This window comes from Hemicordylus capensis, chromosome 14 (assembly GCF_027244095.1).
Source record: "Hemicordylus capensis ecotype Gifberg chromosome 14, rHemCap1.1.pri, whole genome shotgun sequence".
In the NCBI taxonomy this organism is placed as follows: Eukaryota; Metazoa; Chordata; class Lepidosauria; order Squamata; family Cordylidae; genus Hemicordylus; species Hemicordylus capensis.
In genome coordinates this window covers 18,113,057-18,129,057 of record NC_069670.1, presented here as the reverse complement: position 1 = coordinate 18,129,057, position 16,001 = coordinate 18,113,057, and the positions used below count along the sequence as shown (strand labels likewise).

The 16,001-nt window shown below is 53.3% G+C and overlaps 2 protein-coding genes across 2 annotated transcripts in view; one reads left to right on the top strand and one right to left on the bottom strand.

The window, feature by feature from the left end:
• Positions 1-12,889, top strand: part of PEA15 (proliferation and apoptosis adaptor protein 15) — a 55,263-nt gene extending 42,374 nt beyond the window's left edge. The window contains exons 2-4 of the mRNA XM_053278027.1: positions 382-555; positions 4,153-4,308; positions 5,673-12,889. Of these exons, the coding sequence (XP_053134002.1) occupies positions 384-555; positions 4,153-4,308; positions 5,673-5,737 (393 nt within the window). The 5' untranslated portion in view covers positions 382-383 and the 3' untranslated portion in view covers positions 5,738-12,889. The remainder of the gene's footprint in view (positions 1-381; positions 556-4,152; positions 4,309-5,672) is intronic.
• A 1,653-nt stretch (positions 12,890-14,542) lies between these two features.
• Positions 14,543-16,001, bottom strand: part of DCAF8 (DDB1 and CUL4 associated factor 8) — a 29,174-nt gene continuing 27,715 nt past the window's right edge. Inside the window, exon 14 of the mRNA XM_053278014.1 lies at positions 14,543-15,985. Coding sequence (XP_053133989.1) covers positions 15,869-15,985 — 117 coding nt within the window. The 3' untranslated portion in view covers positions 14,543-15,868. The remainder of the gene's footprint in view (positions 15,986-16,001) is intronic.

Sequence of the window (16,001 nt, the reverse complement as noted above, 5' to 3'; positions counted from 1 at the left end):
CTTCTTTATTTATGTATATCTATGTAAACAGCAGTCACTTTAAGTGGCGCAGCGGGGAAATGCTCAACTAACAAATAGAAGGTTGCTGGTTCGAATCCCTGCTGGGACTATATCGGGCAGCAGGGCTATAGGAAGGTGCTGAAAGGCCATCATCTCATACTGCGCGGGAGGAGGCCATGGTCAACCCCTCCTGTATTCTACCAAAGGAAACCACAGGGCTTTCTGTGGGCACCAGGAATCGGAATCGACTTGGCGGCACACTTTACCTTTAAACCATTTTGGGAACTTTGGTTGAAGAGTGGTATATAAATATTTGTTGTTGTTGTTGTTGTTGTTGTAGTTGAGCAGCCCTGCTCTAAGCTCTGCCTTTTTCGTGCACAGAAATGGCGGAGTATAGCAGCCTGCTGGAAGAACTGGCAGAGAACATCACCAACGAAGACCTGGACCAGCTGAAGTCGGCCTGCAAGGAGGACATCCCCAGTGAGAAGCATGAGGAGATCACCACCAGCAAGGACTGGTTCAGCTTCCTTGAGAAGCACAAGAAACTGGACAAAGGTAAGCAGGAGAAAGAGGACATGCTCTGCCCCACGGCGCTTCCAAACCACATCTTCCCCCAAACAGCACACCTGTTCTAAGAAGCCACAGTTCATTTGTATAAAATTGGGGCGATGGGGGGCGGGACAAAATTTAAGGGGCAAAATTTAAGGCCCACCCACAACTCCCGCCCCACATCTGGTGGGGCACTTTACTCCAGAGGCAGCCTTGGTAACCGACTCCTGCTGTGTTGGAGCGTGTCGGTGCCCATGGAAAGATCGGTTTAGAATTCAGTGGGTCACACAGCTAGACATTTCCCCTCAAGGCCAGATATTCTCTACCTCAATCAGCAGAGCAAAAGCAAACCTTGCCAAGCTGAAAAAGCACCAGCCTTAGACACCTGGACGTATTCACAGATAAACAAGACACTGCCCCCCCCCCACACACACACCATTTCCCTCCAAAGAAGAAAGGAAGGAGGAAAGTGCGAGAAGCTGAGCTGAGCTGAGCTGAGTGATGCCGAGCTGGCAGGCCTGGGATCGTGGGGAGAGCAGTCAGCACACCCGGCCGTGACGGCTGCAGGCAAGGGGAACAGACAGGCTCCCGGGAAAACCAGGGACTCGGCAGACAGACACCACGCGGGGGCAGATTCACTTAGAATTCAGATTCCCTTCAGAGCACTCAGACTGACAGCTCCACCAGCATTTGCAAGAGGAAAGCCAGGGCCTAGGGTTGGGGAGGAATTCAGTCTCTGGCATAAGGCTATGGGGCACAAGTGAGACAAGAAAGCACAGAACCAGTTGGACGCAAGATCTCAGAAAGCGGCCTTCTACTGAGTCAGTCCCTTGGTCCCTCCAGCTCAGCATTGCCGACGGCTCCATGCGAACTGGCAGCGGCCTCTCCAAGGTTTCGGGCAGGAGTCCCCCAGCCCTACCTGGAGATGTTGCCAGGGCATGAACTTGGGACCTTCTGCATGCAAGCAGATGCACTACCACTGGGTACAGCCCCATCCTCTAAGGGCATAGGTGTAGAAACCAACCTTGCAGAAGGAGATACCGGGAGGCCAAGGCTGATGAAACCTCTCAATCTCATTCCATAGCCCAGATCCTCTTGCACCCAGACCGAATCTGTAGCCTGCCCTATGCCAGGGTTCCCTGTCAGTTGCAACCTTTAGCTTGGGGGCAGCAGGCAGGCAGGGGGAGAGAATGAATGCACAGACAAATTAAAATGTCACAGTTATGAGACAGGCTACTCCAGGCGCTGGCTTACATCCAGACTAAATTACTCTCGAGAACTCCCACTGAAATGAATTCCAATAGGACTGCTTATGAGTAACACAATCTGGATGTGAGTCCGTGATTGGAGTTGTGTGTGTGTGTCTCTGTACGTATACATAAACACACACATTTTAAGCATTACACTTAGGGAGACAGACTACTCCAGTCACTGGCTCCCAGCCACACTAAATTACTCATAAGCCGTCATACTGAGTTTAATGGGGAAAGTTGACTTGCCCTATTAATCTCAAGGGGAGTACTCGATTAGTACTTCAGCTAATGTGCTGAAGCCTGTCAGTCAGGCTGAGGGGAGGGTATGCGGAGCATGTAGCCAGCCAATCAGGAACCAAGGAGGAGGGAGGAGAGCTGGTCTTGTGGGAGCAAGTATGAATTGCCCCCTTTGCTAAGCAGGGTCTGCCCTGATTCACATTTGAATGGGAGACTCCATGTGTGAGCACTGGAAGATAGTTGCCTTGAGGGGATGGGGCTGCTCTGGGAAGAGCACCTGTGTGCCTGCAAACAGAAGGTCCCAAGTTTCCTCCCTGGCGGCATCTCCAAGACAGGGCTGAGAGAGACTTCTGTCTGCAACCTCGGAGAAGCCGCTGCAAGTTTGTGGCGACAATACTCCCAGAACAAAGCTCATTCCACATAGAGATGGGGGGGAAATTAGAACACTGCTCCCAGAATCCCCAGGCAAAAGCCATTGCAGCTGGGGATTCTGGGAGTTGTAGTCAACAACATCTGGGCATCCTTGTTAGAGGGAACACTGCATTGGATTCCCTCAAATACCCCTAAGGGCACTAGCACCCCCAATTTGGAACCCCTGCCAACATCTAGGCCAACATCTCGTTTCCAGACTTGGCAACCCCCCGCCCCGCCCCGCCCCGCCCCACCATCTCTTGAGCTGACACACACACACACACACACACACACACCACACCCCTGAGCCCTTCGCTAGGTCTCTCTTTCCCATCCCCTTCTCACTTAGGTTGAGCGAAGGCAGCTACATATGGTGCCGCGGAGCTGGGTGATGTCATTTTGCTGCTTCTTTTTTAAAAGAAAGAAATTTGTTTTCGGGGGGGGTAGTGCAACCTGCTGTTGGTAAAATTCTCTCCATCCCGTGTACACACACACACACAGCCCTGCACCAGCCCAGCCACCCACACGCTGGCATCATCGTGAACAGACTCACACCGGCACGCTACACCCACACAGAGAGTCACATGCCTCCAGAGAGTCTCTTGAGTCGTCAGTCACACCTTAAAGTATGCAGCAGCCCCAGCGCACACAGAGCGCTCATCTGCTTGCTGCACGCACAGAACAGCATAAAGAGCAGATTCATCTTGCGCAGGAGCCGCCCTAGGAGGCAGGTGATGGTGAACATCCAACAATTAACCCTCCACTCGGAGTGGCTTTTGATACGGGTCCGTCATGAGCAAAGAAGGACAAGTCAAGAAGACCCTTGACCCCGAGACCCTTGCTGCCTCTATTTCAGTGAGCGGGGCGGTGGGGGAGAGAGGCAGGGTGACCGTGGGGCATAGCTCAGGGGTGGAACATCTGCTTTGCATGCAGAAGGACCCAGGTTCAATCCCTGGCAGCATCTCCAGGCGGGGCTGGGAGAGACTCCTGCCCGAAACCGTGGGCAGCCGCTACCAGTCAGAGTAGGCAAGACTGTCCTAGATGGACCAGTGGTCCAACTCTGTAAAGCAGCTGTCTATGTATAAAGCATTTGGGCGGTATAAAAATGTGATAGATAAATAAATAAATAAATAAAGTATGTTTCTACGGGTTTGGGGAGGAGAGCCGATATTGCAGCAACAAGCATGAATTGCCTCCTTTGCTAAGCAGGGTCTGCCCTGCTTTGCATTTGGATGGGTGACTATGTGTAAACCGTGTCTGCTGTAAGATGGGGGCATTGAATTCCTGGCAGCATCATTTCTGCCTGAAACCCGCGCTGCGGCCAGCCAGTGTAGAGTGAGGTGGAGCAAGGCCCTGACTCTATGTAAAACAGCTTCCTCTGGAGAGAGAGGAGGCCATTGCTCAGTGGTCAAGCAGCTGCTTTGCCTACAGAAGGTCCCGGGTTCAATCGCTGGCAGCATCTCCAGGCAGCGCTGGGAGAGACTCCTGCCTGGAACCATGGAGAGCTGCTGCCAGTCAGTGTAGAGCAGACAATATGAGCCACACGGACTCAGGGTAGGAATCCGTAGAAGGCAGCTTCTTAGGTTCCTAACCAACCTGCCCTCTCAAACGCAGCTGATTTGACGGAGAAGAGCCGCCCTCTCCTTCTCCCCACCCTCCACATGGTACCATCTAACCTCTCTCCTCTGCTCTCCCCACCCAGACAATCTGTCCTACATCGAACACATCTTTGAGATCTCTCGCCGCCCTGACTTGCTCACCATGGTGGTGGAATATCGCACCCAAGTGCTGAAGATCTCCGAGGAGGATGAAGTCGACACCAAGCTAACCCGCATCCCCAGTGCCAAGAAATACAAAGGTCTGAGGCTTCTCCGGTTCTGCTTGCAGTGGGGAAGGGAGGGGGTGTCCTCTATGCCACCACCCACCCACCCCCCATAGCCACCTGGTGTCTCTTTCCCTGCTTGGTCCCGGGCTCGCTGGTAGAGAAGGAGGTTGAGGAGCAACTCCTCACTTCAGTTTTTGGGAGGGAGAGGAAAGAGACTTTTAGAGGAGAAAAATATGTATTTTTGGATTGAAGATATGGGCTTTAGGTTTGGCCGGGGGGAGTTCAGTAAAATGAGGGGGAACTCCTCAACTGATAAGGTGGGGACCCTGCACCTTTGAAGACAATCACCCTTGGGTGCAGTGTTCCCTCTAACGGGGATTCCCAGATATTGTCGACTGCAACTCCCATCATCCCCAGCCAAAGGTCATGGCAGCTGGGGATGATGGGAGTTGTAGTCAACAAGATGGGAACACTTCTCGGGTAGTGTCCGGCCGGCTTCCGCTTCTCCCCAGCTCCCCAAGAGAGTGAACAGTCAGAGGCTTGTGGTATCTCAAAGTCTAACCAATTTGTTGTGGCTGGAGGTTTTTGTGGATTTGGCACTGCCTTATGGACACGCAAAGGATGCTTCCGTGCATGTTGTGCAGCAAGACCACTCCCCATTGGCATCTGTCCTGGAGGGAGAATTTGGCACTCTCAGCCCCATTTCATTCTAGAGCTTTCAACTAGACACAGAGAGCAAGTCCAAAAAACTTTGGAAATGTCCAAAGCTGTCAAAAATACCAAGTTTATCCCAGGTTCAGTGGCAACTCTACATCCGAAACAGACTCTATATGTACCCAAACCGCACTCCGTTGGTCTTGAAAGTGCCACAGAAGTCACTGTATTGTGTTTCCCACAGGAGACGTAACACAAGCGGCCCCTCTCCAAGAGTTAGTGATGGGCTCAGATTTAGATGGCTTTAAAAGGAGAGTAGACCAACTCAGTTCTTAGATGTGTTCGTGAAATAGAACTTCCATGTACAAAGGTAGTATACCTCTGGATTCCAGATGCTAGGGGTGGACAGCAGGGGAGGTCCACAGCCTTCATGCCCTGCCGGTGGGTTTTCTCGAAACGCCTGTCACTGTTGGAAACAGGACACTTTGGTCCGATCCTGTCGGACTCCTCAGAAGTCCTTATGAGCCGCGACGTTAGAAGTGGGGCCTCCCTATGAAGAGGCAGTATACCTCTCAGCAGATGCGGACCAGGCCACAGGGGAAGAGCATCATCTGTGTGCCCCGCTTGTGGACTCCCCACTGAGGCATCGAGCGAGCCGGTCTAGGAGGCAGAGTGCTGAACTTGAGGGTCTCCTGCTCCAGTCCCACCCAGCTCCTCTGATCTTCTCTTCCTTCTCTTTGCAGACATAATCCGGCAGCCTTCTGAAGAAGAGATCATCAAATTGGCTCCGCCACCCAAGAAAGCTTAAAAGTGAGGTGGGCGGGGGGAGAGGATGGAAGAGCGCCAAGGACCACCACCCTCTGCCACCCTGTGATCCAGCCGCCGGCCCTCCACTCCTCCTCCGACATCCATCCCTTTCTCCGTACTGACCCGCGTCCGGTTGGGTGGGGCAAAGCCTTGGCCACTAACATCTTAACCCCGGCCCCCCCCACCACTCCCCGTGTTTCCCCCACCTTGTTGCAGACTGGTACTGGTGAGCCCTTTGCGGGGGGAGCGCTTCTGAGAGCCGATCAGGACGGGTGGGACGCCTGCGAGGAAGCTGCAGGACTTGTTGCTATGCAAGCGTCGATCTCAACTCCCCACCTGTTGCTCCCACCCACCCCGAAAGGAAGGGGCTGGCCCTCCCCCACCCACCCACCCACCCCCCAGTTGAACATCCCAGAATCAAGAGCTTTTGAGCTGTGAAACCGGAGGGGAGGAGGGGGAGCGGAAGTTGGAAAGCTGGGAGATGAGAGCAGGGTGAGGGGTGCAAGATGCCACTGGGACTCCCAAGGGCTGAAAGGGAGCCCTTTCAAGATGCCACTGGGACTCCCAAGAGAGCCGGCAGTGGGGACTCCCCAGCCCAATTCGCAGCGGAGAAAGATATTGGGGCAGTTGTGCCACTAAGGGCAAACTCCGGCTTCCCGCCCATTGCAGAGACCTTTGATTCCACATCAAGGGGCTCACAGGGGCAGGTGAACTCAGCCGTTCTCGGCTCAGACTCCAGGGCGGATTCATCCACGAGCAGCTCTCCTAGGATCAGCGAGGCTGCGGTGGGGAAGGAGGTACCCCAGGCCCAGGCGATAAAGCCCACATGCTTTTGCTGAAAAGCTCAGAGCCTGGGGAGATGCGATGGAGTGCAGCTGGAAGGAGGGGGCTGCTGGAAATGGGGACAGGAGTGAGAGTCAGGATTCGGTCATTATGACCCCCTTGCACACTTGCCTCTGCAAGGTTCCTGCTTCCACTCCCTTGTGGTGGGGATGATGGGAATTGTAGGTCAGCATCTCGGGACCCACGTTTGAGAGCCGGTTGTCCTAGCTGGTTCTGTACCTGCCCAAGAGACCTTCGCTGCCCTTTTCCTTGCCTCCACCAGCAGGCAGGGATTTGCCAGGTTCTTAAATAAGACTTGGAATGGGGTCTCCTCATCCCAGCTCCTTGGAATGAGGGGTGTTAAAGCCCCAGATTTGTCCACTTGCCATATCGGAGTTCACATCTCTCTTCAGCTCCTGCAAGGAGTGCCCTCTTTTTAAAATAAAAAAAGCACCCCAGCCAACATTTTAGTGAAAGCCAGCCAGTGTTAAAAGCGCTGATGCTGTAAATGGCACTTTTCCCAAAAAGACTGGGCAGTGACGACAGAGCCCCAGGGAGGACCTTCCCCCCCACACGTATTATCTGAGAGCTGCTAGATGAGCTTGGATCAAGGATGTTGAAACAAGAAGAGAGTAACCAGGGATGGAGAGGTTCAGGTATGATGAAAATCCGGGCCAACGTACCATATTTACTTGAATAGAAGAGGATTCTGAATTTAAGACGACCCCCTTAAAAATACAGGTTAGATTTGTAGTGAGCCAAAAGGAAGAGGAAAAGAACTGGGGGCGGGGGGGAGACCCTAGTCTTGGATTCAGGTAAATACGGTAGCTTCAAGATGAGATGGAACAAAAGCTCATGATAATGGATGTTTGGCTTGGGGTTGGGTGGGTCTCCTCCTTCCTGCTCCACTTGTGGCTGTGTCCCTTGACACCTGGGTGGAAAAGCAGAGTTGGGGGCGGGGTGCCCGAGTCCCACCCGGCAACCAGCCTGCCTACCCACCCACTGTCAACTTTGTGCCTTTCCTGGGTGTTGGTCGTACCGTTGTCGCCTCTCCTGTGACTTGCTCCGTCCGTGCCTCCTCCTCCGTTCACGTCCGACCCAGAGCCTCCCCCTCTGCCGACTCATGCTCCGGGGGGGGCGGGGGGCGGGGGGCGGTCGGCCCTGCCATGAGCAGGGAAAGGCCCTGCTGGAAAGGGGGCCTTCCCCAGACGGGCAGCAGAGAGCACACCGTGCGCACAACCCCGGCCCATGTGCTCCGTGGGCCTTTGCGTTCTCTCTCCAGCTACCGCCCGGGAGTGGTGACCTTGTCCGTAGCTGCTCCTAAGATGGCTTTGATACGGCCGCATCGTCATTCGGTTGCTCGGCTTTGCGGTTTGGGCAGGGGGGAGAGGAGCAGCAGTCGCCCTGTGCTGATCAGCAACCAGTCCTCCATGAGCCTCCTGTGAAATGGCCTCTTCCCGCACCCACAGATGCAGAAACTGAGCCCCTGCTGGATTCCAGCCACAGACACTTTGGAGGGACCTGGTAGCTGGGGACCAAGGATGACCAGCGCGCCCCCCCCCCCCCGCCCGGGATACCCCACCTAGATCGAAAGATGCTTCACACGTTACGCTCTCAGCCTGCACGTTGCCCGTACATGCTAGGAACGTAACAGCGCACAGTCACAAAGACCCGCCTTTCAAGGCAGCGGGAGCCACCGCAGGCCCCCCCCCGCAAGCTGTCCAGGCTTCCCTGCAGCATTGACACACGTTATGAAACCTGCGTTTCCCCGACATCAGGTGGGATGCAGCTTGTCAGCTGCTGACGCCTCTGACCGACAGGCATCCCGAGGGGCTAACCCAGGTGGGGGGTGAGTTCTACCCTCCCCCCTTCACCAGTTGAGTTCCTCGAAGGGAGCTAGTGGTGTTGGAGACGGGCCGAGGTCTCAACTGCCCGAACTAGCTGACCACAAAATTCGGTGGGGGCCGGGGCAGAGGAAGGTGGCACGGGCTTCCTAGGAGAAGCGATTGGGGCTGAGCCGTGTCGGAGCACGCTATACAATGTCAACTAGCTGGGGAGAGAGAAAGGGGGGGAATGGAGGGTTTTTTATATCAAATATACCATGGAACTTGTTTCTGTTTGCAGCAGACTGCAAAGGACTCTCTTGTTTTAATATATATATTATTTAATTCTTGCTGAACTCTGCGCTGTGCATCTTGGCTAGCTCGCCAAGCCTCCCACCTTCTTGAGACAACCCCCCCTCCCCTCCTCCTGCCTTAAAAACGATGCGACATTCCCCTCGCGCGTGTTGTGTGTGGTTTTTGTGCGTTACATATCAACAGCTGGACTAGGTCTGCGTTTCTAACAAGGCGTCTCCTGCCCCCCCATCCCTCCCCCCCATCCCCCCGCCCCACCAACCTGGCCTGTGCAAACAGCTTGGCCCACCCCCTTGCCTTGTGTCGATCGAGTTGCCCTGGGTCAGATCCTCAGTGGGGAATTGCGGCCCCGGCTGAGATCGGGCCAACTGGCTTGGCAGTGTGGATGCTGCATTGCCCTGCTTGCCACGACCAGGTTGGGGACCACATGGACATCACACCTGGCTGCAAACGGACACAGCCTGCGTCCGTGTGCCATGACTGTTCCAGAGTCCCGAGAGCTGGCAGAAACCGCTTCCGAGAGAGGCCCCACCAGACCAGGAGAGCAGTCTTGTCTTTTGGCCCTGGCGTCAGCTTGCACATGGGTTCTCTTCCTCTTGAGCATTGATTCTCTAGCTACAGAAAGAAAAAGAGGCATGCCCCACACACCCTAGAGTGTGGCATAGCCCCACAGAGCACTGCCTACGTGAAGTCTGTAACTGTGTCTCGGTAGCACGGCGCCTAAGCAAGGAAGGTATTCCGCTGCTTCCTAACTGCACCTGCAGACGATGCACCAACTCATTCCTGGGGAAGGAAATACCTCAGCAAAACCCTCTGAGGAACAGGGGTTGGGTTCTCTGACCATGTAGACCGAGACGGGTAGCCGAATGAGTTGAGGAAGCCTCTGAACCCCTTTCTTCTTGGCCTCAGCCAGCTGGCACAAGTGACTAGAGGAACGGAGACGCAGGGCAGGATTGACTAACGTCCCATTTGCCATGAGAAAGCACCAGATTACCGCCGGCTAAAAATGCACCTTTGTGACCCTGCCTAGTCCAAGAGATAGAACAGGACTTACGGATTTCACAGGGTTACCACCCTACAAGGAAGCAGCTTCCCCTCCCCAGAGTCCTGCCAGGGTTCTGCCCTCGAGCTTAGTCCTCACACATGCACTTTTGCCAGCGAGAACCACCTACCACCGTCTTGTTATCAAAGCGCCAAGGCAAATTAGCTCTCGGTCTCCTAGGCAAAGCGGTTGGTGGCTGTTTCATCCCCCCTTAAGTAAGTATTTCTGTGCCGATGTTTACAGCTGAACAGTTGGTGCCGATGTCGCTGCAAATTAGCAAAATTGGCACTGGGTGGAAAGAGTGCCAGAGGAGGAGGGAGGGGAAGGAGGCAAGAATTCACAGCGAGGGAACGGCTCGAAACTAAATGAAGAACAAAGCTGCTGATTATGGTCTGCTACACATCGCCGTTTGAGGCCGAAATTAAGCGGTGGCTCGTTCACATGTGCAAAAGCACCAGTTTGTGGCACACGCAGTGAAAGACATTTCTCGCCCAAAAGGATAATTTGATGCAGCAACCTGTGTACACTCCTAGAGGGGCACTGCAGCATACCTTACACCCCACATGGACCCCGGTATATGGGGTGCACCTTATGGATTGGGCTTGCCAATTCAGGGGGCCCCATGTCAAACCATTTGCTCTGGGAGACCATTCTCCCCACCACCACACTGAAAAAAGCCATGTGAGAGTAGGCTTCTGAAAGCTGTGGGATGGCAATGCTCCAAGATGTGCTTGAACCTAGCTAGACAACATCCTCAACCAGTTGGAACATCTCTGCCCTGATGAGACATTCAGTTCACTCAAGCAACTTCTCGTCAGGAACACAGAGAAGAGGGCCCAGTGATTCAGATATTGCAGGCAGAGCGAGATCATCCCTGAGAATCTTACGGGGAAGATCTTTGCCAGTTAGAAAACGAGGTCCCCCAAACCATCTTCACAGGCAACTGCTGTTCTGGTAAATATTTGGTCCCCACGTCTTATGACTAGATTAAAAAGGAAACCCTAATAGGTTTTAAAGATGAGGTGCTGGGATTCTTGGAAATCTGGTTTTCCAAATTTAGGAGCATAGGAAACTGCCATATACTGAGTCAGACCATTGGTCTATCTAGCTCAGGATTGTCTTCACAGACTGGCAGTGGCTTCTCCAAGGTTGCAGGCAGGAATATCTCTCAGCCCTATCTTGGAGATGCTGCCAGGGAGGGAACTGGGAACCTTCTGCTCTTCTCAGAGCAGCTTCATCCCCTTAAGGGGAAGATCTTCCATTGCTCACACATCAAGTCTCCCATTCAGATGCAACCAGGGCAGACCCTGCTTAGCTATGGGGACAAGTCCTGCTTGCTTCCACAAGACCAGCTCTCCTCTCCTAAATTGCAGACTAGGTTAGACAGTGCCATCGCAAGCATCTTGCTTCAGGCTAGGATTATGCTTTGCAGAATTCAGAAGCACTCATGACAGGCCTATCCAGAAAGGTTAGAATGGTCCAAGGTACCACACAAAAAGGGGCAAAGCAGCTTCTGAATCCCATCTATTTCTGCCAGCTCTCGCGACTTCCTCCTCGCCTTTCTCAGCTTTCCCCCATCCCCTGATGCTCAGACCGTGCTAACTGTGTGTACATATATATTATAAATATATGTATATTACATATTATATTGAGTGTTTCCTTATTGTTGGTTTTAGTGTTAACTTATTCTTTTTTTGTCAAGTGGACCAAAAAAAAAAAAAAAAGCGAACAGGAATTGTAATGCAGTATTCGTTTCTAACTTAACATTTTTTGATTAAAGAAGTATTTAAAAACAGGAAAAAAATAGTATATTTCAATGCATAGCAGGCTTTGACAGAACTTATGGAAGTATCTTATGCAAGTTAGCACCTCATTCCACAGACAATATTTTAATTATATTAATATTTATATACCGCTTTTCAACACGAATTCCCAAAGCAGTTTACATAGAGAAATAAAAATAAAGATGGATCCCTGTCCTGAAAGGGCTCGCTATCTAAAAAGAATCTGAAGACAGACACCACCACCAGCCGCCGCTGGAGGGATGCTGTGCTGGACCTACAACTGCAAGTTTACTATATGACCAATCCTACTAAAACCCCAGGGCTAGCACTGTGGCTGGGGGTGATGGGAGTTGTAGTTCAGCAACAGCTGGAGAGCCAAGGCTGCCTAGCTCTGTTCTAAGGCCATCTTGGTATTTACTCTTCTTCCCCAGCACCCACAGCAAGTAAAAAACTGGCTGAGCCAAGCTGGCTGGCTGGTAGTCACCCTTGATCCTGTTTTGACCCTAACCGGCAACTCAGAAAACAAGGGATGGCTCCCCCCACCCTGCCCCGGGGTGCTCAGCTCCCCCGCCTTGCCGCCCTTGGCTGCCAATCATCAAGCCCGCCCACCACGGTAGCTGTGTGCCAGTGACACACGAATCCAGCCTCCCACGAATCGTTTTGCAGCCTTCCCAAGCTCGCCCAATCGTCCAGATGGACTGAACTCTGCCAGCTTCAATCATGAATCCTGGCTAAAGAAACAAAATGGCACCCATCTTGGCAGCAAGAACTGGTCTGTTGTCCTACGTGCTGAACGGAGCCACAAGTCATTTGCGTGTTCTCGAAGTGCACGGGGGTGTGCCTGACTGTACTGGATCGTGGCCATGACACAGCTCCAAGCCCACTGCCAGTCAACGGCATGGATTTTTCAAGCACCGTGAGTTGAAGGCTCGGGTGCCTGGTACAACTGTGCCATTTCCCCCCGTGCCTCGTAGCGCCCACCATCCAGCAACTGAGCCAGAGTTTTCTGCCCCTGCCAATTTCAAACTCTGAAATCTCATGACTAGCAAGGAAGCTGCAAGCAACCGAGCCCCAACCCTCCTTATTCTGCAAGGGGGGACCACACACACACACACACACACACCTTGTTCCCACGCTCTTCTGCAAGTCGTGCATTTCATACACCTTCCAGACCAATATTTCTTTAATCAAAATTTGTCATCACTGGGGGGGGGGACGATCCTTTTAAACACACACACACACACACACACACACAGTTGAAGTTAGCTCCTACTTTGCTTCATTTCCCCCTCTCCTCCCCTCTCTCCCCCAAATGTAAAGACAGTGATTGTGCTAATAATGGAAATTAAAAGTTGAAGGTATTGTCTATATATGGAGTGACTGGCTTGTTTTTTCAACGTCGTTTCGCTCCGCTGCGTTTGAGGCAGCAAGAGAGGCGTTTTGCTCAGCCCCTCAAGTTTGCCTCTGCTCCAGGGCTCCCAATGGAGGCAAGCTCTCTATTCCATCAGGGCCAGCTGGACTGGAAAATCCCAAATGTGCGCTTGTGCAGGGGGGAAAGAGGCTCCTGTGACCGCGGGTTTCTAATGCCAGCTTTGAACACATTGTGATCACGGTGCCGTTTCTGAAGGGCCTTGTGTGGACAGATCCACAGATATCATCGTCACGCATCCTCCCCTGAGATTCTTCCTGTCTGGAAAATCAAGGTGTTCCTGAACACTGCAGCTGGGGCTGACGCGAGATTCTGGCAACGGGGTGTTTGAGAAGCTGTAATGCAGGCCAAAATCTGGAATTGAGACTCCTACTCTGCTGGGGGCCTAGCTTCAGTCAACCCAAGGGTTCTTGGGCCCCTAGGAAGCTGCCTTGTTCAGAGTCAGACCATTGGGCCCATCTGGCTGAGGATCACCTACCCCAGGACCGCACAACTTGGCCCTTCCAGATGTTGCTGGACTACAACTCCCATCATCCCTGGCCACTGTGACTGGAGTTGATGGGCGGTGTAGGCCAACATCAGCTGGAAGGCTGCAGTCTGACAGCCTAGTCTACTCTGACTGGCAGCAGCTCTCCAAGGTTTCAGGGCAGGGGTTTTTCCCAGCATTGCCTGGATGCTGCCGGGGATCGATCCGGGGACCTTCTACAGGCAATGCAGATGTTCTACCACTGGGCTACAGCCCCATCCCCAAAGGACTTGCTGGTTCTTGTTTCATGGGGCAGGGCCCATAGCTCTCTCTCTGCCCAAATCCCACCACTGAAGTGTGCGGCTTCGCTTGTGAACGTCCAAAACTGCCTCGCACCAAGACCGCTGGGCCGTCAAGCTCAGCTCTCCGGCATTCCAGGGTCTTACAGGCAGGGGGTCTTCCTCGGCCCTAGCTGGAAGATGGCAGGCGGATGACCTGCATGCCAAGCAGAGGTTCTGATACACTGTTTGGGTCCCTGCCAAACACAGAAGTTACTTTTCGCCTTCCTGTTAGTCCAAGAGAGGGATTTTCTGGTTCAGGGAAGGAGAGCTGGCCTTGCGGTAGTGAGCATGACTGCTCCCACTTTGCTAATTAGGGCCGGCCCTGGTTTGCATTTGGATGGGAGATGACATCGTAGCTCAGCAGTAGAACATCTGCTATGCATCCAGAGGGCCCCAGGTTCAATCCCTGGTAGAATCCTCTAAGTAGGGCTGGGAAAGACTCCTGCCTAAAACCTTGGAAAAGCCACTGCCGGTCAGTGTAGACAGTACTTCGCTAGATGGACCAAGGGCTGACTCTGTAGAAGGCAGCCTCCTATGTTCCCTCAAGGCAACCAGTCCCATTACCTTTCTGCCTTGCACTGGACTCTTTACTGCTGATCTTGGGAGGGGTTTTAATTTCCCCCCATTAAATTGTTCAAGCAGCTCCTGAATCAATGGGGACCCAACCCCTGCCCTAAAGATGGCCAAGTACCTTATTCTTCACACCACATCGAATGCGTGCCCTAGAAGTGAGCAATGCCAGAGCCTGGGAATAAGTGTTACAAGCTCCATATACCCACAGGGTCTCTCCGTCTCTCAATTCTTTTTATTGCATTTATATAATATATATATTTAAACTTTTACAATAATTTTAACTTGATAACATCCAAGTTTAAATTTGGTTCTTGTCTGGTTTAATACATATAAAATTAGGCCTCTAAACAGCAATGGGGTGGGGGGAGGAGTTGCTTTCGGAAACAAAATAGATCAACCTTAAGAGGAAGAGAGAGAGAAAATAAAAACCTTCTGTCGACGGACGGGATCCCGACGAGTCTCCGCCCGCCCCAGCGACAGGCCGGAAGGGCCCATGGGTTCCAGGCCCCCCAGCCCAGCCCGCCCACCCTGCATGTACGTTTTGACTTCTCAGGGAAAGGTGGAGAATGAGATAGACCAAGTGCAAAAATCACCAATATGTACAAACTCTAGGCAAGCAAACTCTTTGCAGAACGGCCCTCTTTCTCCGGGAGGAGGCCAGGCCGCGGCCGGTTTTAGGGAAAGCTCCAAAAGCTCAAGGAGGCCGTTCTAGGTGGCAAAAAGGCAGGATCTAGATTGCGAAGGGGAGGTTCTTTGTGCCCTAGAACTGCTGCGGGAGAGAGAGAAAACACACCAACAAAAAAATAAAACTAAACCGAGGGGCATGAAAACCCCAAAATTCAAGGGCGGGCGGGCGGGGGGAGAGAGAGCCAGAGTCCAAGTCGGTTCATCCTGCAAGCAGCATGCAGAGGTGCTCTTTGTGGGGATGGGCGGGAGGATCAGGGGGAGCGGGGTGGGGTGGGGTAAATAGCACAAAACCTCCAAGATGCCCTTCTGGGGCACACACCAACATCTCAAGGAAAGGAATGGAGGGAAACAAACTCCACCCACTCAAATGAAGCATCAAAAGGGAACGCCGCAGGCGACGGAAGCCTGACACCCCACCCCGCTCCGGGGAAGTCTGGGAGTAACCCAAACAGGCCTCCCTCTGCTTATCCTCCCACCCCACCCCTGCTATGGGTGGGAAGCCAAGGCGGGTGAGGGGAGCAGAGCGGCACCCAGGGAGGACACCGGGAGTGCCCCCCCCACCCCACAGCCCAACTCCCTCTTCCTCGGCTGGCTGCTAAAGCAGAAGGTGTCCCAGTGCGATTATGCCAAGCTGGTCGCCCCAGGCAAGCGACGGCTAAGGACAGGCCAGGGGGAGGTGGGTGTGAGGGACGGGGCAGCAGGAACCTTCTTGGTGTTTGGGATAAAAAGCAGAAGAAGAAGAAAAAAAATCGGTGTTAATTAACGAGTGGTGGGCTTTTGTTTCAAGTCTCCGCCCTTTTATCCCCACCGTCTCCTTGTCCTCAGGAGCGGGGTGGGGGGGAGGCAGGGGGCCTCAAGAAGGCATGCACTGCACCCGATCCGGACCTTCCTCGTCGTCTGACGTTTCGGAGGAGCTGGGGGAGTCGTCCGAGTCGCTGTCCGTCGCTCCGGTGGCGGGATCTCTTCGGCGCTAGAGGGAAAGAGCA